The sequence below is a fragment of the Corvus hawaiiensis genome, chromosome 26, assembly GCF_020740725.1.
Source record: "Corvus hawaiiensis isolate bCorHaw1 chromosome 26, bCorHaw1.pri.cur, whole genome shotgun sequence".
Taxonomy (NCBI): Eukaryota; Metazoa; Chordata; class Aves; order Passeriformes; family Corvidae; genus Corvus; species Corvus hawaiiensis.
Window position 1 is genome coordinate 23,255,048 of NC_063238.1, and position 26,179 is coordinate 23,281,226.

The 26,179-nt window shown below is 34.7% G+C and overlaps 1 protein-coding gene across 4 annotated transcripts in view; it reads left to right on the forward strand.

The window, feature by feature from the left end:
• VPS13B (vacuolar protein sorting 13 homolog B) overlaps positions 1 to 26,179 on the forward strand; it is a 438,036-nt gene that overhangs the window by 266,601 nt on the left and 145,256 nt on the right. For all 4 annotated transcript variants that reach the window (XM_048287162.1, XM_048287160.1, XM_048287161.1 and 1 more), the window contains one exon: positions 17,857 to 18,060. In XM_048287162.1, coding sequence (XP_048143119.1) covers positions 17,857 to 18,060 — 204 coding nt within the window. The remainder of the gene's footprint in view (positions 1 to 17,856; positions 18,061 to 26,179) is intronic.

Below are 26,179 nucleotides of genomic sequence, written 5' to 3' on the forward strand. Positions count from 1 at the left end.
TGTCCTGATGCAGGGAAAGTCAGCCCGTTATGTGATATTGGATAAATTACATTGGAGAGAAATTTTATAAATGCTGTTAAGTACAGGAGGAAACAAGCATCTTTTTGCAGGCAAAGTTTCATTTTTCAGGCCTGCATTTTCTCTTTGGCTCTCTGGTGCCTAGTATAAAAAATTCATCTGAAGTTTCTTTCCTTAAGATCTTCATAAAACTATCTCATCTATGGTTTCTTTGGTCCCTTATATGAATGGAATGCTTCTGCTAGTATTAGTGTAATGAAAGTAAGAACTTAACTACACAACTTCTAGCAGTTGTTGTGTTCGTTGCAATACTTTGTTTGCTTTGGAGGACATCAGCTAAGATTTCTTACTTGCAGTGAGCACTTCTCTGAAAACTTAAGTGTATGATTATGTAGAAAGTGCTAAAAGCAGTTATGTGGCTGACTGTTAAAAAAGTCCAAGTTAAGCATATAATCATTAAGTAATTTCAGTTGGAAGGGACTTCTCTAGTTCATCTAGTTCAGCCTCCCACTCAAAGCAATTAGATCAAGTTGTTCACTTCTCTCTCCAGACAGAAAATCTAGCAGATTATTTAGATGTTTGATAATTACTTATCAAAAGAGCAAACTTTTGATGACTATAAAGCAACTCTGAAGGCACCCGGAAAGAAAATCCTTTTCCATCTATGGAGATGACTGCAGCAGAATAGCATCTCCCAGGAAATTCAAAAAGCCACATTTTCTTCTTTGTGTGTCTTCACATGTTTTCCTTTTGCCATTTCCTAAGTTCTTTCTATTTTAATAAAAGTGGCTAATGTAGAATATCAGCATGGATAAATTATAGTGCTTTAAGGAAGTGATGAATCAGATGTGTTTGTAGTCACCTTGATCACTTCTCTGCCCAATTATGTCACGTTCTATGAGATAATTTTGTCACCATTCAGATTACAACAGTATTTTCCTGTATGTACAAAGAGAGCGTAGTGCACTTAAGCTGAGCATAGTTGGAATCCTTGAACACTTCTAGTCAATGGAAACATGACATAAACACTAATGAATTTTTTAGAAGTGTGTATGTTGGGGATATGAACAGTGAATAGCTAAGCTATCAGCAGAACTGGACACTTTCAATAGGAAAATGGTTGAGAAAACTTTGTCACAAGACCCAGAAATTCTGTTTCTCTGACTGAAAAAATAAGAGGAAGTAGATGCATGGATATGCTTAAATACGAGGCACCACAGAGCTGAAATTGAGATGACATTTAGTTCTACTTCTGTTCGGGGATAAGGACCCTATTACACCAAATACTGTGCTAATGGTCTGATCAAGTATATAGGTAATTGCTGATCATCCCCAACAGGGTGTTTTTAGCAAACTGTCATGGAATATTAATTAATAAAGTTTTAGGGAGTGTCCATGAACAGATGGAGTAAAATAATGTTGAGTTACAATATTGTTAATGCAGAAGTGAAATTGCTGACAAAGAGCTCAGATAATGGAGGCTGTTGTGTAAAGGTCATACTTACAAAGTCAGGAATAATACTGCTAAACTAAAACTAAAATCGTGTTCTGGGGTTTAGGTAAGCAGAATCCCAGGCTTTCCTCAGCTTGGACAATAAAGAACCTAATTATTGTCCATGCTCTTGATTCATCATTTTTGAGATCCAAGGATTTCATTCATGTCATATATCAAAGCTTAACAGTCCAGGTCTGAGTGTTCCATGGTCATTTTCATGTGTAGATCTTTCATAGATCAAAGCATAAAGCTGTCCCTAGACTGTTTCCAATTTGTGACTGTAAATGGAAATTCTTTAGACATGCCTCTCCCCCAAGAACATTACATGCAAAGAGTTTACTCATGAAAAGGTAGCTGTAGATTTTATTTTTTTTTTCATCAAACTTTTTATTAATACAAGCCTTTTCTTATTATAATTTTTTTCATTTTTGTAGTTTACTGTTTTCCACTGTTTAACTCTCAAACATTTGCAAATAGCAAAACAAAGCTATTTTCCTTATAGAAAATCTGTTATTTATCTTTATTTCAAGGAACTCTGTCTAGAACATCCTTGTAATAATCATGTAATGCCCATAATTGGTTAACAAAATTTCTTCAGTGAAATAAGGAGTAATAAACAATTTTCTATGTCTGTGCTGATAGTGCTGGAGTGAAGAGAAGGAAAAAATGATTCAAGGAATTTGTGAAAGAAGCACATACATAGCCAGCAGTCTGTGTGGAAATCTGTTTTTTCTTTCAAATGTGGTTTGGGAAATCAAATGCTTTTCAAAACTTTTCAACAGCACCCACATCTATAAGCATCTTCTCTTCAGAAATATTTTGACATGTTTATATGTGAAAAACTATACCTTGAAATTATTGTTGCAAAAAGCCTGGATTTTCTATAACTTTATTATGAGTAAAAAGTTTAATTTTTGATGTTTTCCTTTTCAAACCAAGTAACAGTTTAAAAACTGTTCTGTTTTTGCAGAGAAGTTAGCATTAAGATAACTAAATGTTTCCCAGAATATGGACGTAATATGAATAATTTCCTCTTAAGAATTGATTATTTTACGAAGGTTCTATTAAGACTTATTTTCTATTTTACCTTTTTTTAGTTTTTAATACTTCATTGGGGCTTATTTCGTAAGCAAACACAAACTTAGCTAATGCTGACCAGAGTTTCTTCTTCTTTCAATATAGGCAACAATGGTAATCAGTGAAAAAGAATGTATGCACTAGTTTTTGTGAGAAATGTGAGCTTATTAAATTGTCCATATGTACCATAGGGAATTAGAAAAAGTATCAGCTTTAGTATATTGTAAAATCTCTACTGCAGTTTTTTGTAAATTTCAAAATGATTAAAACTGCAGAGGTAATGTTATTTAGGAAGAAAACTTTTAAGAGATTAAATTCTTAGTGTTTTAAAAAGTATTTCTTTTATTGCATATAAGCTGTGAAATGGGATTGCATTAGCATCCTTTTCAGTTCTCATCTGTCTGTGTTAAGGAAAAAAAACTCTAACAGCAATGATTTTGAAGTTGTTCCTGTAATTTATTTACTGATTTTTTTCAGATTTCAAACCAGGATGGTTTTATTTCTTAAGATATAGATATGTATAGATAGATAGATAGATAGATATACATTTTTTTTTTTTAAGCAGGATGCTCGCTACATATAATTTGAATATACAATTTTGCTTCTTTGTTGTATTTAATAATCCTTAGATTTATTAATTGTTGAACTGGGCTGTAAATCAAAATATTCATATTAAATAGCAACTTCTAAATATTGTTCTTTGCTATTAACTTGAACACATGTTTTTTAGCATAAGGTTGTCTGAAGACTTAAGAAAATCATCTTTATCTTCTGTAAGAATTCTATACTACTCTCTGGAGTAGGGCTTGGAAGTAAAGTCTTTTCCTGCTTTACATTTCTCTCTTCTTCTATCTTTAACAGACAGGCAAAAAAGAAGGTCTGCTTAGACCTTTTGCCCAGTAAAATATTTGTATATATGGATAGCATTACATGCAAACACCACTCCTAATTAGCACTGGCATGTTTGAGGCTATTGCAGCAGTTATTAATTTAAAACTCTCAGTGGAAACTGATTGTAAAATAACAGCTGGAACTGCCCATTTAGTTTGAGAAATATAGCTTGTTAATTATCTAATACCAAAAGCTATTCAAAGCTAAATTTATATTTGGAATTTGGCTTTAAAAATGTTCAGCTTTAACTATGAAACATGTTTTTACTTGAAATTTCTTTGTGAGTTCTACAGGCATCTTCAACATAAATAATTTTCCTAAATACATATATTTGAAATACATTTCCTTATAGTGTAAGAGTAAAAATAAAATAAATTTTATAAGAAAATAATTTTTACAACTTTACTTTTGTCTTTAATTGATCAGTTTAGTCACTGTATGTTCTCAATACACATACCTACTTTATATTTTTTCTTTCACCTAATAGCATAGAACCGGATTCTTAAATAATTTTAAATTTCTTTGTACAGTTCCTCAGAGAAAGGAAATTGAAATATACTTCATAGAACCATTCCTATCAAAGAGTAGTGTCATTATGTCATTTAAGCATCCATTTGTTGTTGATCAGGGCTGCATTTCTGGAAACCTTACTAAGTATGTTGGGGGAAAAGAAAAACAAGTACGTATCAATAAAGAACGAATTTGAAGGAATAACCAATTAATTTAAACAGATCAAAGTTGAAGCATATAGAATTGATAGAGATATTTTTGAAGTCGAGTAAGTCTTATACAGTGCATATATCAAAAATATTTTAATATGAAGAATAATGTCCTTCCTCCATGATTTATTGTTACTTTCAACTTTGTTTTGAGGACTTAATATGCATTCTATCTGCAAAGCTTTTCCTTCCTTTCTGCTTCTGACTTGGCTGAGGTGTTTGCACGACTGGGTTCTTGTCACTAGCTGCATCCCAGTCCTTCTTATGGAGGGGTGGGGAGGAGGAATGAACTTACTTCTCTGGAGACTCACAGAGATGTGTTTATGTGTGGCCAAAAGCCCTGCTTTAGAGGCAGATGGAGATTTCAAACAACAGCTTCAGAAATCTCTCAAAACCATTCAAGTTTGATCTGGAAGACCATGGGAAGTTGCTCATGTGTTTGGGAGGGGCTCCAGTGTTGAGGTACGGTGAGGAGAACCACTCACCTTGGGCACCTTGTGGAGGTGCCTGTTCTTCAGCAGTGCAGGACAGTGTAATGGTCTCCCCTGGCATTGTGGACCAGTTCAGTGGCAAATATGATGTGTGTGTGCAAGCCAGTCATAGTTAGTGCTTAACTTTCCTAGTTAAGGCACAAAGCATTTAGTTTACAGTGTGGCTAAGATTGTTTCATTATTCAGGTATGTGTCATTTAGATTGGGAATGGGTTTCCAGACTCTCTTTTAACTGGATTGTGTGTTCAGATCATTAAATTCTCAGGTTGGACAGTTTAACTGTGAACTTAGGAGCCAGGCATGAAGGATGCATCTCTTCTAAATGGAGTCTACAATGTCTACATACTTTATATAATTTATTGTAGCATATACTCCATTTCTTTGACTAATTATGATGCCATCATTAAACAGCTTAAGGTCAGAAGTAAATAGCAGTTGTAAAGTAAAACTTTCACAAGGGCATTGCTGTCTCTGCTTTGCTCATGTGCTATACTTTGTTCTATAAAAAGTTTTCTCAGCTGTGGGTGATCTTAACTACTATATCTTCTGCAAAGTCAAGGCTGTTAGAGATACACAGCAGCCTTATCTCAGAGTTTCCTTGGTCTTCTGATACTTCTCACTGTCTCAAATACTGTTTTAACACAGTTAATAAGTATTTTCTGTGTGGTATATGCAGAGCTTGGCATGTGAAATCCATACAACCTCAGTTTTGAAATCTAATATGTTTATGGTGACTGAGTGGAGCAGAGATTAGGATTTCTTTCATTTGTGCTGGTTTGAGATGCTGTTTAACATGGTTTTTTTCCATTTCCTTTTTTTCCCAAAAAATGGCAATTCTGCTGTGATGAAGCCAATCAAAATAAAATAAAACAAATTGTTTGGCTTTTTGGCTAATTCTAATCCTTTTAATCTTTCGATTGTATTCTGTACACTAGAATGCTCCATTTCTTGAACTTCTTGCCTTGATATTCCCTAGTCTTAAGATTGTAAATACCTGTTATGCATAGGGGTAGTTTTTTCTTGAGACCTAAGGTCATTGCAGTTGTTCTCATCTTCTCCCTAGGAAGAGTAATTTCTTTTCATTTTTTTTCCCTCCATGTTTTGCACATTTTGAATGAACCCCTCAGAAATCTCACGTCTCTTCAACTAGCACTGAAATGCACCTCCTTCATTAAGATCAAGCCTGTAACTATTTGCTTCCCTTAACTATTATAATGGCCCTTTCTCCCATTTGAAAATATTTTCCAAACTTCTAATTCCTCCCTAAAGCAATTCATGTTTTATCACAGTGGAGAGAAAACATGTCAGATGTTTGAAGAGTTCTTTGAGCAGAGGAGTCTCTCGTCCTCCCATCCAAGCAAGTGATGTGCAGACCAGCCATGCCCAGTGAAGGGGCTAGAGGAGTCATGTGTGGCCCCAGGCTTCCTTGGGACAGCCCAGAGTGGGGTGCATGTAATGTCAATTTTTAAGCATTATTTTACCCATGATCATTTGGTAATGAGTTTTGTGCCCATTTAAACTGTAAATCTAAATTTGAACTCTTTTAAGATCTACTTCTCTGTGGTGTTCCTGTTTGTACTTGTGTATAAGAAACTGGCTGAGGGACCTGAAAGAAATAAAAAGTGTTGAGGCCATCAGGCAATTGTTTTCAATAAGGTTATTACCCTAAGCCTATTTGTTGTATAGGCACACAAGGATTAGCCCTGGCAAAAAGGTGTATTTTATCAGCCTGGGCTTGGATCAGCTTAATCTGTCATCATGATCTGGGCTTTTGAAATAGCACAGAATTTGACACTGTGTACTAAGAATTTTTAAATAGTTCTTAGATTCAGCATTAACATTATTAAATAGACTGTAACAGTTTAAAAAGGTAAACAAGAAAGGGCACAGAGACAAAGAAAAAACACATGAAATACCACTTAAAAATCCCAGCATGCTTTCACTGTTTACATACTCAGCAACTTTAATGCAATGAAAAACTTTTCAGGTAAAACTGGGAAATAAAAGGTAATCTGAAAGATAGAATTAATTTTTCTATGAGTTGTGTTTTGTGTTTTATGTTTGTTATAAAGCAACGTTATTGAAGTTTTTACATTTCTTCAAGTTACATCCCTTTAATCTTTCTTTTTCCCTTACCTTGGTAGCTTTATATTGCGCCTGTTACTGTGAAATACAGAGGGAAATGAGGGGAGGTGTTTGGGTTTCTGTTAACATGGAAGAAAATAATTAGCTGGTACTTAGAAATGAATGCCACGTTACGAGCTGGAGTGGTTCCTCTGTATGAATTACTTAAGTAATGTTCCTTTACTTTACACAAACTCCTTACAGTTTCTTCCCAGACTTTGCATTGCTGATTCTTAAAATATATGATTGAATTCACACATCAAGGTTGCTTTTCTGTCTTATGTACTGAAAATTAACATCTAAAAGTCTTAGCTGCAGTAAATGATTTATTCTAAAGGAACTGAGGAGAGCTTTTAAAACTTCCTATTCTACAGTTTTCTTCATAACTGTTTGTGAGTAAATATAATTTCCATTGGATCTGGTTTCAAACAATGCTTTTTGTTGAAAAGTATTTTCCAGTAATATATAAAGCAGACTTCTTTTCTTTGTAGCATTTTTAACTCTAACAGGATCTCAAGGTAAATATAATGCAAGTTGTGTGCTTCTGTTACAGGGAGAAGCATATCCCATTTGTAATGAAACATTTGTTAACTTCTGTATACAGATTGTGGTTCATTCCATAAATATTTGTGGGTTCTCTGATGTCCCTCACAGGGTTTTATCTATGACAAATTCATACCACAGTTCTTAAACTACATTTTGAATAGAAGATTTCTTTCTTTTGCAAAACTGTTTACCAGTGTCTTTCATTTAATGCTTGTAAGTATTTCAACTTTGGTTTTCAATTATTTAACAAAAAGGATTATCAGAAATATACAGAATGGTAACATGTTATTTTAGCATATTTCTCTATGGGATACTCTTCCAAGCTCTCATGGCAAAATTAAATCCATGTTACTGTTATCCTGAGCAACTCAAATTTTACTATTTGTAAATAGACTATGGTTCCTAGCTCTTAACTGATTTTTCCAATATAGTTTCACTTAGCTCAACCACCTTAAGTATGGTCAAAAGTCATGCTTAATGTTTGTTATGTTTAAGGTCTTACTGTGCTATTAAACCTGATTAGGCTGCAATAAAAAAAGAAAGAAAGAAAAAAAAGATTAAAAGTCGTGTACAGTGGTTTTGTTGCATTTCAGAAGCTATTCTTCCTTTTTTTTTTTTTTCTTAAGAACAAACAACGCATCACTTTTTTTTAAGGGTGGTTTGTAATCTTATGGGCTTTATTAGTTGTTGGACACAAAGATAAATGTACCATTCTTGAGCCTCTCAAAACATTTTTCATGCCCACTTGTATTTTTGTTGCTAGGTTTTGGGTTTTTTTGTGAGAAGGCAATGGCCAGCACTGGTATGTTAATGGCTAACACAAGTGCATGTTGAGAGTAATAAAATACAGAGATAGTATCAGGCTTCTCTATTAGCTTCAATGTAAATGACTGGCATAAGTTAGCTACTCCAGTTTTCTGGCTTGATATTGTGTATTCTCCAACACTAAAAAATAAACAAGTGGTACAAATAGAACATAGGAGTATCTATAAATAGATACGCCCTGTACTTGCAAGATGGGAGCAGAATAGGTTTGAACCCTTTCTGATAACCAAAATTACTTAACTATTGAACAGTATTATTTAATCTTTGTATGTGATGATTTTTCAAGGAACAGGAAGAAACTTGCAGATTAGCAAATCTAGCTGCAAAGCAAATTGGAAATTTTTCTGTTTCCCAGTTTAAGGTTGGAAGTGTATAAATACGTGCATATATGTATTCAAGAAAAATACAGAGGAATGCAATTCTCTGGCATATCTTTTTTGACCTACTTTATTCATACAGCTTGCAATGATTGATTTTTCCATGTTTTTGGCATAGTCAAAAAAATGCCTGATACATTATGTAACTGCAAGTGTTGTTGAAGTTGTTTTCTAAAAATAATTTTCCAAATCTATGTATTGTATTTTTCACTCATTGCAGCTCATAAGAGTGTAACCAATTATATTTACTAAGCTGGACTCAAACTACAGGTGGTGGAATTTGCTGTTTCCCAAATGGGCAGTGTATTTGTTGGTGTGTTTGTATCTGTGCAGTGTCCTTGCAATTTTTTTTTTTTAGCTCCAGGTAGAAAAATAAAACTCTTAAGTTTTCTTTATAACCACCATCATTTAAATATTTGGGCTGCATCATGGAGTCAGTGAACTACCTGATGTTGGAATCTGTAGTCTTCATGGTCAATATTGTGAGTACACAGGGATATTTTGAGCAGATTTGCATCTTTTTTGTTTCTCTCTTCACCCCTCTTCAAATGCATATTTAGAAGTAAAAGTCCCCTTCAATATATTTTGTTAGGCATAGATTCATACTGACTTAGGAGGTGCCATTAACAATAGTCTAGTGGGGTTTTAAGGAGGAAAAAACACTGGCTTTGACATGACAGGTAATATATTCCATAATTAATATGAAGTGAATTTTTATATCAGGAAAGTTTTCAAGGGATATTGAAATAGACAAAGTAGTGCCAGTACTTCAGGAAAGAAGAATTAAAGGAAGGTTAGTTTTAATACTGTGTTATTGACGTATTTTATAGTATCATATACAGTATTTCAAAAATAGTTTCAGCTTGCCATTATGAATATGGTGATTCTATAAGAAGAAGAAGAAAATACAAGTGGCATCTTGAGAAACTAATGCAATCAGCGTCAAAGATAAATGTGAATTGACTTGGAAAGTTAAATATTCATGTTTTAGAATAGTTTCTTGGATTATCCATGTTATAAACATTATCTGCTGCAATAGACACATGCTGAAGGTATGCATTAATATACATTGTTTAATGTAAAGGAAAAGCTGGTAATTATTTATTTATAATGTTCTTTTCTGCTTCAGATACAATTTGATTGATGTCCAGGTATGAGTTTGATATACTGACACAGCAGCAAAAAGGAACCTTGTCCCATGTCAGCTTATGAAACACACTGAGGACAGGCCTTCCAGCCAGTTCCTTTATACCAGGTTGTACCACACCACTTAGAGAAATTCCATGCATCAAATATGAAGGCCTGTGTTCAGTGAAACAGGTATTTCCAGGTGAATTTATAGAACATCTGGAAAAACTGAGGTATTGTATCATTTAATTAGATTAATAATTAAACCAAGTAAAATGCAGGCTGAAAACAGTGGGAAAATCACAAGATTATTTATCTTAGTCATGTGGTAAAGCAAGTAGACACAAAATATTTAAAAGATTGAAATGAAAGATCCTTTGACTGCCGAACAGCATTAAGTTTTGAGATAAAAATATTTCTACCATAAAACAAAAGCATAAAAGTCTTTGGGTTATATTGTATTTTGGCTTTTTTGCTAGTCCCCTCCCCAGACTTCCACTATTTAGAGAAACTCTATTCCGCTTGGTTTTTTTTAAGGAACATTTGGCATCCAAAAATATCATACAGACCTTCCATTGGAATTGTGCATACTTATCATTTATACAGTCTGTCAAGTGTATATTAATACAGTGCTCCCTGAATTTGGGTGAATGCTTCAAAAGTATAAAGAGATTTCTCAAACTGTCTAAACATTAAACAGTATAAAAATGAAAAACTGATTTTTACGAGTTCAGACTTGCTCATGCTGTTATTTTTGCCGAGGAATTTAAACAATAAAATTACAGAAGTAATTAAACAGATGACATCTAAATGCACAGCTGCAAAGTTCAGCTTTCTTTCATGTTACACGTTTTTTGAGAGAGGCTAAAATTACTTCATTGTTTACTAATACCATACCTTATTGTTATAGGGTATTCATACTGTGTTCCAGAAGCAACTCTAGAAGATAAGTGCACTACAGAAGTTCTTCAGCTTCTTTGCAGGCAATTACTGTACCACAGCCCTTGTAACAAGGGACTACTTTTATATGTCTGGTCACCTCACAGGATATGTAGAGCATTTCCTGCCCTTGGGACTAAGAAAGGAAGCAGAGGGCCAAAATGTTTCATGTGTGTGAGCTACTGTAATTCCTTTCATGTGTTTAGTAGCTTTTATATGATCAATGCACTGCTACCAGTCCTGACCTTGGTGTGGCCCAGTTCAGTAAAATCTGACCTTCCTAAATGGATAGCAAATGGAATTATAGTAGCACCCACCTGGCACCACCACTGTAATTAATAAGCACAAGGGGGTGTTGATTATTTTTTTTTCTCTGAATAGCTACCTATTGGGTTTCAAAATAAAAATATTTAAGTAGTCACATAAATAGAATAAATAAATAGTATATCATTTAAAATCACAGTTGTTAATTTTTATCCGTATTTTATATCTTTGCATTTTCAGAATACTCTCAAAATGTTTTCTATGCAATTAATTATATTCACAAAATTATTATGGCTTTATGCCCAGAGTATAAATTAGTAGACTGTTAAAGAGGTGGCTTTTGTTGTTTACAGATACACAATAAGCAAGTTTAGAGAGAACAGGAATGAAATCTGCCTCTCCTATTTTCCTTTGGCATGTTCTATCCTTGCAAAGGGGGAAGCATGTCCTGCAGGCCCATGGCAGGCCAGCCAAAAGTGTGTGTGTCTAGTCCCAAACATTCTTGTGCACAACATAAGGAGACTCTGCTCTCCTGCACGTCCATGCATCCAGTTAGACTTGTCACCTCGAGTTCTAACTGAGAGTGTTTTCTGTTCCTTCTGAGAGGGTGTCAACCACATATGCAAAATAGGCACAAACCATTGCATTCCATTCACTAGATTTCTTCTTCTATGTTCAAAACCAAATCTCTCTTCTCTTGCATTATGATAGCTCAATGAATGTCAGTCCTTTTATGAAATGGTTTGGGATTAAATAAATACCTGTATGACTCAGTAGTTGTGGTTGATGAAACTAGTCAAGTAGAAGACACACAGTAGTTAGCAAAATGTGATTGTAATTTTACAGTTTTTCATCTCTGAGCAATTTCTTTCAGAACTGAGGGCTTTTTTCTGTGTTGTCTGTTTTTAAGAAAAAGCTTACAAAGTAATTGTAAGGGAAGACCTGTCTGTTTCAGCTTGGCAAGAAAAAGCTGTGTTGAAAAATATTAGTAAAGAAAATAGTACATTTGGATATTTTAGATAAAGTTTGATTATTACTATCATTATTTTCTGTAGAAGAGTTATTGCTGCACAGCTAGAAAAGTCTAGAATCAGAGAAGAGCTAACTGTATTTCTAACTATCCCATCTACATGTCTCAAAGTGACTATTTAATAACTAGCTTGGAACTTTTTAAGGGAAACACTTGCAGGTAGAGTACTGTGATGGCTTTGTTGAAGATCCTGAATACCTTCTCTTAATGTCATTCTCTGTCAGCAGCCATGATTGTCATAGTAGTAGATTCTGTACTGTGCTTGAAGTATCTAGAAGCTGAGAGTGAATTCAAATAGCAGAATTCAAACCCTTTTCAAGGCTGAATTTTCTAAACATGTATCTAACACATCCTTATTCCAGACTGACACAAAGGAGACTAAAAGACATGTTAACAACAATCTACTAAAATCTTACTGCTCTTTTATTTGTTTAACTGTTCTAGATGATAATGCATCCAGGGTTTTTTTTTCACCAGGCACTTCAGCATTAATGTATTGAATCATGTTTTAGGACATGCTAATCCATAATTGAATCATCTTTCTTTTTTTTTCTTTTGTGATGTAAAAGTACTAAATTCCCATATGCATATCCTTGTGTTACCTAATGATCTTTATAGCTATTTATTGTCTCATCCTCTTCTTTAGCTTTTTTAATACCTATACCAGTTCCTCTCCTCTCAGTGATACTTCTCTCTGTAGGTATACAGAGCAAAAAACGGACCAGTGCCCAAGAGATAGAAGTCACACATTTATCCAACATTAATTTGAAAAAGAGGAAAGTTACTTGTTACACTTGCATTTGTGCATCCCTGTATCAATTGTTTGAAGCAGTCTCGTGCAATCAGAAGAAAATTTTGCATATGTTTCAGTCACTGGTCTTTTTTTTTGTCAACATACTAACTGTACAAGTAATCTACCTCTTGGCTGATTTATGTCTATGTATGAAAATGATGAACACTATAAATCATTATAAAGTTAGAACTGATGAGTATTGTTGACCACAAAACATATTTAGTTATAATGCAATTAATAACTTTTTCCTTTGTATTAGTGATGCAATGTACTTGTCCGCTATGTAAATGTTAAGAAGTCTTCAGTCATTTTTATTTTGCTCATAGAGCTATCGCTGGTGTTTTCTTTTTACAAGAGTCCTATACATATTATGAAGATTAACCACTCTGAATTATAGGACATCTGCCATGTATTTTCTTCTGTAGATAATGTTGGTGTATCTGGCTGTGCAGAACACAACACAAGGGCTAATCAGACAGAATGCAGTTTTCATTGTTAAAGAGATTCATGTAATCAGTAGTATCACTTGCTAATCAGAAAAGCATTAAGCAATTTACTCGTTTTTACTTTTTTACAAACTTTACTCAGTTTATATTTTCATTTAATAAAAATTTGCACGTACCCAATCCAGAGTATCCTGCCAGCAAATATGGAGATGGGACAGTAGTTGAGTTATTTGGAGGCTGAGCTGGAGAGGGGAGAAGGGGCAGCTGCCAACAAAGCCAGTCATATGTAGCATAATTCCTGGAGAAAAGAGGCAGGAACAGTGAGAATTGGTGTTTACTGCTGATGGCATTTGAAAGCCTGCTATACTGATCCAGACTAAGATAAAGGTTTCCAACATCCTGGCAGTCATAAAACACTTTCAGTTACACCACAAGTAAGTCTCCCTATGGACAGATGGCAGGGTGGGGAAGCAAAGCGGGGGTTACCCTTGTCCCGGAAGACATGCGTATCACTCAGTATGGCAGAATATGTACCCAGGATCATGTGAGGACCTTCTCTTCTTGCCTAAGATGTCTCCTCCTCTCTTCTTGCAACATCAGAATGTTCTTATCTGCTGCTTTTCTTTAATTTCAGCTTCAGTGATCAGGTTCCATAATTATTCCTCTTGCCCAGTACTGTGCTCTCCTTTTCTTTCTGCTTAACTTCTCATTCTTCTTTCCATCTTCCTCACAAATAAGTGTTTTTAATATCTCCAAATTTAGGCACATCCAGGACTTCCATCATGAGAAGTCATGCTACAGGATTTTTTTATTCTAGTACTAAGATCATGATGTATATCATGATATATGATGTTGGGGCAGTTCTGTTTCTCTCCCAAGGGCTCAAGTGTTAACTTGTCTGTGATAAAAACACATCTATTTGGTATAATTAAAAAAACCCAAAAACTGTAGTTGCCTTTCTTTGAAAAGCTGATTACTGTCTGAGGTTTTACTTAGAGAAGCTTAGCATTCTCAAAGGCCAGTGTTGTTGTCATAGATTGTCTCGGTTTAACACATTTTTGTTCTGTGCCCTTCTTAACATCTATAGCATGTCATTCCAGATGGAGTCCATTGTGTCCCTAAGAAACACTCGCTTCAATTTCCCTGTTTGGTACAATACATTCAATAGCTTTTCAAGGAGGAAGCTTTATTAAATTGAATTGGGGAAAAGGCAGTTAAGGTGCATTAGGTCAGTGATAAATACTGCTGTGATTTCTACAGTATTCTGTCACATCTCATGCATCGATGAGGGGCTTTCAGACTAGATTTAGCCTGGGACTTCAGAAGCTTAAGCAGAAGAGGAAGGGGTCCTTTTACATGTGTGCCACAGGTTTTACTGCTGTGAAATAGAGAGTATATATTCATCCAAGCTTACTGTCTGTTTCCTTTTTAAGTTAGGATAGGAAGTATCTTTAACCACCAGAAAAAACCTTTAATAATTGAAATTTGGGTAGATAGGTTTGTCATCTCTCTGCTTGGAAGCAGAAATCAGTGCATACAGAGATCCAGTAAGTACTAATAAAAATTAGCTGTTTCATGTAAAGTCTGCAAATATTTCTTAATTAGTACATAATTTATAGTCTTTAACTGCCATTTTCCTGGCTTATGTAGGTTTTTGTAGGTCTGAGATGAGCTGTAAGCGAATAAGTTTAACTTCTTTACAGTGGGTCTAAGAATTATGCTTATTCAGCAGCATGTAGTAACTGGTTCAACATGAATTGCTTCTTAAATAAACATACAAAAAGCCTGACCCAGACTAAATCAATTTTAAAAAGGAAAAACTTCAAACCTGTGTTTCCTGTTACGTGCTTATGATCGTCTTCGGTTGCTTGTGATCTTACTGTATTATTGACCAACTGTTGTATTCTACACCACCTGCGGAAAGGTTCAGATAAGATAGTGAAGTTGTTTTCAGAAGAGGGAAGCAATTAAAATCACAACCCCTACCGTACATTTCAGCTGATAAAACATCACTTATGCTGGAGATAGAGAAGTCATGAATTTGGCTTACGCTGTTTTCCTGAATGTATTTGCTGCAAGGATTTCAGAGACTGCAGAGCTCAAACAAAGCATGCGTGCTTAAGATTAGGCCAGTTTTGCTGTGGTTTAACATACTTTTATCCTTCTAGGAGGTATACAACTAATAAATTGGAGGCATGCTTAGGTAAATTTTTGACATGGAAGACCAGAAATGAGGGCTTATGTAAATGCCTGTATATATATTACTTGTTTGGGAAAAGGCTAAATTTTGATCCTTGTATAAAAAGGGCATGATGTACTTTCTGAAAGCTATAATGAGCTTTGTCAAAACATCAAGGCATTAATTACGAACCTTTGTATTTTACATGTGTGTGCAAAAGATGTGTTTCTTGAAATGGGTCAGCTATAGAAACACAGTTTGTTTGCTTGGATTTCAAAAGTATGTCTGAGGCATCAGAAGAAGAGTTTTGTATTACATATAGGAGATTGCTAATAGTAGGAACAAAATGCAAATGTGAACTTTTATATCAGCATGAAAATATTGAATTATTAGTCTGTAATATCCCAAAGTACATTAAAAAAAAGAAAAAGATACAGTGGACGAATGTTACACCAGCAAAGCAATACACTTGTACCTTGTGTTTAAATAATACCCTTGTATGTTTTGCTGCACCTGAAGATGTTTGCCAAAGAGTGATTTTGTTGTGGTTTATGTTTAAATAAGTAAATTTGTGAGGGTAAGAAAGCCATCATCACAATGGGGAGTTTCAGATCAGCTCATACAGACACATTGTGCTCAAGGAATTTGGTTCACAAGATCTGAATGGGTCTAAGGAATATCTAGGTGAATCTATTGCACGTTATCAAGCTGCTCATAGAAGAAGAAATGAAAAATGCTCACTGTGAAGTACGAGAAAGAGCAGTCCATTATGCACGTGAAATTAGTATCATATTCTGTTTTATATACATAAGCAGATTTCCTAAAATACGTAATTTGGTGCTTTATTTAAAGTAGTATTTCACAAAACATGTATCCCAGTATTTACTTGTACTAGACAAAGTATATAAATAGATATTGGATCATACAATAATCTACCATGGTGGGTTTTTTTTTTTTTTAAACTGCATTCATATTGACAAAATAATGCCTTTAAAAGAATAATAAAAGGCACAGTGGTTGTGGTTAGGTATGTGGAAAGTTGACAAACACATTATTAAGTTTTAAGAAACCACATTTGATTTTGAAATACCACTACTGACATAATAGATTTTCAGTGTGTTTCTACTAAGCACTTAAGAAAGTTATAGGGACTACTGAACCATGCCATCACACTGCCTCACCAGAAGTGACTTGATCAAAATGGCTTTCCTGTCATCCACATGCCTCTGTGGGTACATATGATTAATTACTTAATTTTCTTAATTGCTAACATACTCCATTGGTGACAATGGCAGTGTATTAGCAGTTTCAACTGTATTTGGATTTAAGCAGCATTGGGATTGTACTTTGAAACAGATTGCATACTTGTAGGTTGCATACCTGTACTCTGAGTTTGCCGTTTGGGATGTGCTACTTTAATAGTTATTTATTTTTAGATAATTAGCATAAAATTAGCACAAATTGCAGAATTATTACTTTTTCTGGGAAGACAAGAGCTGTGAACTAAGTCATTCTGGCAAAAGACAACAATCTTGAACAGAACAGCAAATTGGATGTCACATATATGAAATCAGTCAATGGACTACAATTTGTGATCATAGATTGAAGGAAAAAAAAGTTAAGATCCCCTTGCTCCCTTATTTTGAAATACAGTGATAATATAATGGTGAATTCCTTTTATAATATCAAATGAGCAGTGCACAAAAGGCTGTATTGTTCCCAGTGTAGAAAGGGCAAGATAGTTTTTTTAGTATTTCTCAGTGCTTATTAGCAGAAGACAAATGGTAGTAGGAGACTCCTCTTACTGGTCAGTGGTAAAACTGAGTGGTCTCCCTGCTCATTTAATAACTCTTGAATGTTTTGTTGAAGTTGAGTCTGACTTTCCAAAACTCAGCTCAAGACTGAAATACTTTGTAAAGTTGAATGTAGTAGAATCCAGAAGAATCCACGAGGAATGTGGTTCACTCAAAAATGCTTTTTGCTCACTTGTCCAAAGAATTTTATTTAAAAAGCACTGTGCTGAAATACAGTGCTAAAAGGATTGAATTGTTTTTCCATCATCTTGGAATATTCTTTTTCATTTTTATTCTTGGATAAATTTGAACAGTGGAACAATTGTCTCACAATGAACATCTTGGTTGTACTGATGTGTAGCTGTTCTTTGTGAGGACTTGAATGTGACATCCTTTATCCATTCAGTGATATGAATCAGTCCTACTTCCCCACACGGCTGCTCATATGGACTTGATTGGAAGTGCAATGAAGTCAATGCATTGATCTCATATCAACTTTGGTACATCTGGCTAAATTTAGGAATATATTCATTTGCAGATCTCCCATTGAATTCCATAGGAAAGAGGCAGATGGGTATTTTTGACGATTTGAAATTAAAATAATGCTTAGTGTAGACAAAAAAGGCAAAATTGATACTTTCATTTTGTTAATTTGGATCTTAACGAATATCTGATTGGTCTGATTTTGACCTTTGGTGATTTCCTTTTCTTGACATTACAGGAGAGCACTAAATCTAGGAATTCTTCGAGACCCTGGATCAGAGGTTGAAGACAGACAATATCAAATAGATCTTCAATCTATCAACATCGGTACTGCTTATTGGAATCAGTTGAAACCAGAGAAGGAAAGTGGAAAAGGAGGGGTTTTGACAGAGAGTGAGAGAAATTCTCAAAATCCAGCACTTGAATGGAACATGGCTAGTAGGTAGGGATTTTTTTTAAAACTTACTCTTCTCTGAAATTACACAGCACAAACACTACAGAGAGTATGCATGGTACACCTGAATTAAATAATTCAGTACTGGTTTTGCTTTACATTACAAGCACATTTCCATAGAGTTTTGGATTACACATTTGAAATGCATATTACTGTTGTGGTTCCACTGTAGTTACTGTCTAGTTACTGTGGGCCTTTGCTTCCATTATAAGCTCTTCTCTGAGTGACTTACTGTCTGTCCATAAAAATAACTCCAGGGCTGAGACTTCAGCTTCTCAGTCTCTATAAGGAATGGGAGGTTCTGTTTTGTGGAGGGGTTTGGGTGTAGGGTGTGGTTTTTTTGTGGTGGTGTGTTTTTTTCTTTGTTTTTAAACTTCTTTTGTTTGTATTTTTACAGAGCTTGAGTAAAACCAGCTTAGACATTTCTAAATTAGAGAAGGATAAAGTAGAACATTTCCTATTGATTCTGAACTGGTTTTTGCACTTCTATAACTAAAACCAGATGAATTTTGAGAATGAGATATTTCAACTGAGTCTCCTTTATTGGATATTGTATATGTGCACACAAAGCCCCACCCTCTGGTTAAACACGGTTGAAAGACAAAGCATGCATACACTTGCCTGCTATTTTAAATTTTGAAGTTTTCAAATATAAAGGGGGGGGAGTTAATTGGTAATTTGTGAAGATTCGACATTCTTATTTTCGTTTTAATGTACTTTTTTATACTTAAAAATTCATACAAGTTTAAAACTAAATTTTTACAGACTGTGTAGCAGTCAGATTTCACTTTTCAAACTGGCAGTAATAAGGTCTGATGGCCAAGAGCAAGCTTTCAAAAGTAATTTTGTGTATTTAGAAGCATTTCTGCTAGGAGATACCTCTTTGCCTATACATTTAGCTATTTGTTTTCATTTAAAAGTCCTTTATATCTAATTCATGCAGAAACAATCTGATTTTTATGAAATGTGTGCATAATTTTATGGTTCCCAATACATGATTCCTATTTGCATTTAGGGATGAGTTCCTGAAAGTGTTGTAGAAAAACAGGCAGAATCATCCAGAAATAACTATTTTTTGCTTAATTTTCAGTAAAATGGGATGAGAGGAGTCATATTTTTCTGAAAGTAAGGCAAGTTGTAGCAAAGTTGTTACATGAGAATGGCACACAGACTGAGCTTTGTAAGTGATGTATTGATTCAGGGCCAAGAGGGCAGATAAGCTCACTCTGGAGGAGACCATGCAGGAAAAAGATGTGATCAATAATAAATTCCAGTTTATCCTTGAAAAATAGAGGCCAGGAAAAGCAGTTCTAACCAAAGAAATAATAAAATGGCAAGTAGTCACAGGAGTACAGATAAAAATTTTAGCAGAGAAATAGACTCTGATCTTAATTTATAAGATCACATGGTTCCTTCCTGTCTTTTTAAAATTTTTTTTTTTTAAACTCATATAATTCCATAGATGTTTTTTATTTTAAATTCTTAGCCTTAAAAATGTGTATGACTTTCTAGTTGGGCCTTGATGTTGGACAAGTTCCCCATGAATTTCTTTGTCACAAAATTCCACATTCACTGGAATATCTTGAAAAATAAGATTATGTTAATATCCAAAGGACTTACAGCCAATTTGCAACTTAAACTAACACAGCAAAACCAGCCACTGAGAGATTGGCTTTCCTTTTCCTTTCCATTGGTGACTGAAATCCTACTGCCAGCACACGTTGAGTCTGAGCTTTATGGTTATAGATTTAGATAGGAAATTTGGTAGGATTCCTGAAAAGCTAATAGGACAAGGAAAGCAGCTATTACAGACAATCTTGAGTTCTCTTTTTCTTTTTTTTTTCCCCCCCCCTGTAACTGCTTGGACATGCTTCCTCAGCAGACTTCCAAAATGAAGTTTTATTAGAATACAAATAAGTATATTTGGTTTAAAATTGCTTTTGAATGAATCTTGTACTTGGGTTTTAATTTAGATCAGTTTTAATTAAATACATTAGGTTTTCATTTCTGGTGTGCAATTACAGTATTTTAATTCCAGCTTGAATTTGTTTTCAAGAAAAATTATGAATGCTTTCGTATCCTTTTGGTTTTAAATTTTACACATTTACTAAAGGTTTTTTCAGGATCTTTCCATTTTTGCTTTTTAGTTGGCAGTCAGTTTTGCTGTATCTGGGTTTATTTTGTGACCTGTGGAAGTGATGTGCTGAGAACTGGAAGAACCTGCACTGAACTCTGCCATCCATGGCACTGTTTCCGGCATGCAGCAAGAGGGCGGCTGCAGGATGTTTTACAGGGTGCTTACTGTTTCCAGGGTTAAGTTTATCTTAATATTTACTGCAAATACCACAAAAGCTTTAGGCTTTAACCTAATAGTGATACCATTTTTTAAAATTCTTTGTTTCTTAGATGTGTTTAACCTGGGACATTATGAATTATTTTTGCTGAGTTATTTTAGGGTTAATTTCTTTGTTTGGTTTTAATATATTTCTGTTTGTTCTTACCCAGTGTTATGGTATATTAGGATCACTGGGTTTAAAGTATCTGTTTCCCTCATTTTTGTAATTCTTAAGTGCTATGTGGGGCAGTATAGAATCTAACCTATATCCAGGTTTTTCATAGTTACTTTACAGAAAACTTCAACATCGATACTAGCCATTCCCTTTCCATTCCAATTTGTAAAAGCATTACTGGATTATTTCAAATCAAAATTGCAAAAATTTTGAAATAAATTATATTGTATTTTAATCTACAGTTGAAATTTGGCCTGGTTTAAAAAATTTGTGTGCCAGCCAAACCAAGTAGGAGATCTATGGATATCACACAAACAAATATCTGAAGGCTTTTGACATAATTTATCATTTAAATGCTTTAGCAATCTTTACACTGAAAGTAAATCCTTCAGATTTTCCCATCACTTTTTCTAGTACTTAATATATTAAGGGGTTGCCTTTTTTTTTACCCCCAACCTTACATTGCAGTTTGGAAAACAAACCACCATATTCTAAGACTAAGCTGTTGAATACTTACAGGTGTTTAGTGTAAGATTCTTCAAGAAGGGCTATAGTGAAATGCTGGTGTGATGCCTCCTGTGTCTCTGCAGGTCACCCCAAGGAGACTGGGGGAACTGGAACACTCTGTTAGGGTGCATGCAGTCTTGCAGAAAAAACTGTCTAGATGCTGTGCTGTACTGAGGATCCGGGATCATAACTCTTTCCATTATGAAATGTTTATACTTCACCATAGATGTTATAAAAAGCTCCCTAATGGTGTAATATATAAAAAGAATACTGGAAACAGTCAGACAGTTCTAATAAGGTTATGTACAAATGAAACCTGTCCACATTTATTCCCTTTACCAAACAGCATGTGGGGAACTGGGAGTACTTAACCAAAAGAAGTTTTCTTGATTGAAAACTGCTTTTTCAGCTTGCAGATCTCCTCCTCCCTCTCCCTCCACTCAATGGAAAAAACAACAGCCCTGAAGGAAATAAAGAAATATATCCTCTCTTGAGGCCTCGCCCCCATCCCTGTGCAGTCCTTCTACAGCTCCCAGCAGCAACTTCTGCTTCCTGAAGCCTGAATAAACTTTGTTTAAAAAAAATAATAATTGTGCTTAAAAGCATTACTTCTCTGTGTGGTAATGAATTGAGTGTGGCAATATACTGCGTTACAGTTTTGTCCTTGGCATACCACCATCTGGAACAGCTCTCATGGAGTACATCAGGGAGCCAATGATCTGTTGTACAAAACTGAACAAAATACCACTGCAAGGATCCTCAGAAAGGTTTCCTGCAGATTTTTTCTTTGAATAGTTTTCATTTTCCTGCTTTTTTGGAAAGTTCTTGGCAACTTGCCAAGTTCTAATGAGAAAGACCAGAAAAAAAATGATCTGTAGATCTTTGTGTAAGGAAGTAGGGGCATTCCCCTTGAATCTTTTGGAATAAAATGCAATGCATTTTTATTCAGTAATTTATTTTAGTTGCTGTCTTTTGTTGTACCTGAAGTTGTGCTTGTATTCGTACTGTACAAAGCCTTTCTCAGTAAGATGGGGTGTTTTATTTTTTATAATCATCCACAACAAAGAAATGCTGCACAGCATTCTTCATAAGATAAAAAATAGCTTTCCTGAGGTCTTATAATATAAAAATAGTAATTCTTTACAACTAGGTGGTTTATACTTTTTCATTATCTAATTTTGGTTATTAGATGGTCCTCAGAATGTTGCTGTGCTATTTTACTGCCATGTGACATGTCTTTGCAACACCTCAGAGAGATGAAAGGATGTGAATTAGTCATTAGTAGTTAGATATCCTAATACATTCCTAACACATTTGTATATCAGGCATTAGCTGATTTAAACAGCTACATGGGAAGCCTGCAAGAGAAAAATCTTTCGTAAGTCTCAAGTTAACATGCTGTCTTAAATAACATCTTTTGACATTTTGTATGCCTCAACACTACTAGAGAACACTTGGACTTTGTGGCCTATTTCATGCTAATATATTTTTTTTCTTTTTCACATCACAAAATTCTCCATGAGGACTCATCTTTCTGTAGCTAGTAAAATTACATGGTGCAAATGTGCTTTTGATTGTTATTCATGTATTGAATGTATACAAGTTTCTTCCTGCCTTATGAATTTTTAAGTATATAAGGGCTCAAAGTCTAGATTCAATAAGGTATTATTAAGAAAAAAATATAATTAATAATAAGATAAACCTTTCCAAATTTCACATCTAGGTTATGTTTAGCTATTAGTGGCCACATTTTCTGTTTGTTTTGATTAGTGTTTTCCACATGAGAGTCATAGTAGTAGGACTTAGTCCTACTTGTCCATTTTCTCAGCTTATCCAATCTCACATCATCACATCTCCTTAATTAGGGCAACATCATCTCTTTGGCAGTCCTTCCTCCTCGTATAACTTCAACGTGCTTCTGACTGGATATAATTAAATACTGATGATTTGACTTGATGTAATCAAATGTTGTTGCTTCCATTGCAAAATTCTGTTCTTCACATTTTTTTCTCTCTTCTTCCCACAACATTTTTTGTCATATTAATCATTAAATGTCCTTGCTTTTGCAGTACTTCCAGACCCCCTGTCTATCCATTTCCCTTTACGTGTCTTATTTGCTTTGACACATCTACACTCCCTGCTCATCAGACCTCATCACACCAGTTACCAGGACTGACCACATACAGTGTTTCGAAAAGGCACTTCCTTGCTCACTCCTGTGTGTGATAAAGGCATTTCCTGCAAACATTCACATATTTATTGCAATATTTTATTTTAAATCCTTCAAAAAAGTTGATTTCTAGTATACTGTAATATAAAAACTATAAGACAGGTTGCCACTGTATGGATAGCATTGCCTATGCTGCTCTTAGTGGTTTACTTTTACTTCCTTGTCTGTGGGTGTGTTTTTTCTTATACTTAAATTGTAAGCCTTTGAGGACAGAGACCATTTTCATCCTGTGCTTTTGCAATGTGGATCTGTGGTCCATAACCAGAGTTTATGTTATTGTGCAGATAAAGCCCAAATTCTGCACTAAGGCACCTCCAAACCTTATCACAGTTGCTTAACTGCCTTGTTCCTTTGCGTTAGCATATGGTCTTTCAAATGCACTTACTTTTAAGTGTAGATGATCAACTGCTTTAACATCTCTAAAAATACTAGCTTTTCCTTTTTTTTCCAAGACAAATATATAACAGATGCATAAATGAACCACAGAATGAATGTGCTGCAGACATAGAGCCATCATTACACTCTTCACAATCAAGTTTTTTCATAAGCTCATGTGGCGTACACCTGTGTTAAGTTAACATTGCACTTAGGTGCAGTGTGGAAGACTCAATAATTCAAAGTGGAATTTGTTTCTTTGTTCCTTTTATGCTCTTTCTCATATCCTCTCCCTTCATTATTTACTGTTCTCTGTTTGCCTTCTGTTTGTACTTACAATTATTTTCCTAATACTTTATTTGGCTGAGGTTAAAATTCACCCACAAGAAATTCAGAAAGTAGTAAGTTGTGCAGGACAGGGATAGCACATAAGTATGATTTTTAAAATGAAATAAAATAAAGCAGTAATCAATATATATTACCAAAAATGTCCTTTAAGATGCAGTGTACTCGGTATCTACTAGAATAAAGTATGAAAATTAAGAAATGGGAATATCCATAAGCTGAAAAATAATTTGATCAATTGAAGAGAGCCAGTTGAGGGTTTGCGGTTCAACAAATAACTTGCTTTTACAGCTTTGTTTCATATATTAAAATCACACATACTAGCATTTCAAGAAACTTCGAGTAGAAGTTTTCTAATGTATAGCTGCGTATTCTTTCATAGAATTGTTCTGCTATTTAGCTCCTTCATTGTCCTGAAAAAAAGGCATTGCTTTCTCATCCCATTGAGAAGGGGAAATAGGAATTGGGTAGAAAACCATTTGGTTTAAATCTAAAATGAAGGTGATGGCATGGAGAGGAACAATCTGACCATTATTCTCAAGTTGAAGATGTTCACTAACCATTAACAATTCTGACTTCTAATTTGGGGACTTGATGAGACTAATCTTACTTTAAAAGCCATTATTAGAGATCAACAGAGCTATAGCTGACCAAAATGTTAACACTTTTAAGGTAAGATGGCAGTTTTCTCCGCTCACTAACTGGCTTACTCTTAGGCAAACTGCACACTTCTTAGGGTAGTGTGCAGCTTCCTCAGCAGTGAGGGTTATTTGAGGCAAAAGTTTATTAGAGTTGTGCTCTGCCAATCCTGGCTCTGTGGCATCTGCTCTTAACTTCTGCATACTGTTGTCCTAAATAAATTTAAAAGCTTTAAGGCCTACCCCCACTGTATAATTTATATTCCCTTATAGATCACCATCTTTTCTAGATGTTTAGAGGACACTTAAAAAATTATTAGTAGCATTTGAAGCATCAAAATTAAAATAGCCTAAGCAGTAAAATAATTTTTTTATCTTTTGCAGTATGAATTTTGTGTATTTTGCAGTAGAATGAATTACACCTCAGGTTATGATATCTATTTCATTTATTTCCAGCCTAACTCTTGGCTTACAAACCATTAGCATTTGAGATTGTTTGCTTTCCTACAGAATCCATTACAGAACCATTGCTAGACTATGCATCTCAATACCCCTTTTTAATCAAGAGATTTCAATACCTATTACACGTGCAGTCAAGCAATTTCTGCATGGACAGGCATATAACCATATTGGTTAATAATATTAACATGGATAACTCTAGCTGATGGTAGGGACTAATTCTTTATTGCAGAGTTCATGTGTCTGGCTCATTTGTGTGATTTATGCTGATGCCTGAACTGCCATGTCTTCATTAGAGATAGCAAAATTAATGGTAATATAGGGAAATGTAACTGACATGCTGATGAAGAGTTCTACATGGATCTATTTATTTCTTCTTCAGGGCAATGTAGTTTGATCTTTAAACTTGCATAATTTCATAGTTGCTAATTTTGTAAGTGTAGGAAAACTTCCTGAGACCTATAACTTTATTTTAGAGGATTTTTAGAATTAACCTTGGTAAAATGTGGGTATTTGATGTTTCTACAAATGATAATAGGTAAAAAAAAACCCAAAACTATCTTGATGGAAGGAGTCTCATTGGAATTCGAAGTGTATCCTCTTTTAGAGGCTGAACACCATCTTTATCTCATTACATTTTTTTCCCTTGTCGGAGGCTCTCAGATGGCATTTTGTGGCAATAGTTTATTTGACCTGACCCAGAAGATTCTGGCCATTTGGAATGTGTTGTCATAAGCGATTAGTGATCCATCTATAACAGAGTTGTGCTTGTAGGCTTACTGTTTGGTTAAAGGGGGAAAAAAACCCAACAAAAACCTCAAAACTAAACACCCAGATGAAAAAGAAATACAATTATCGAGTCTAATGACAGATATTTTTGGTAAGTAAATGTTGATATTTAGCTGAAAAAGCACCAAGAACAACCAGTGACAGAAGGAGTGGAGGAAGACTGACATCCCTGCTTTTTCAAATAGTATTAAACATCTTGGGCAATGGTCACTAATTTCATGTGGGAGTCCTAGTGTTGCATGGGATTTGCTAGT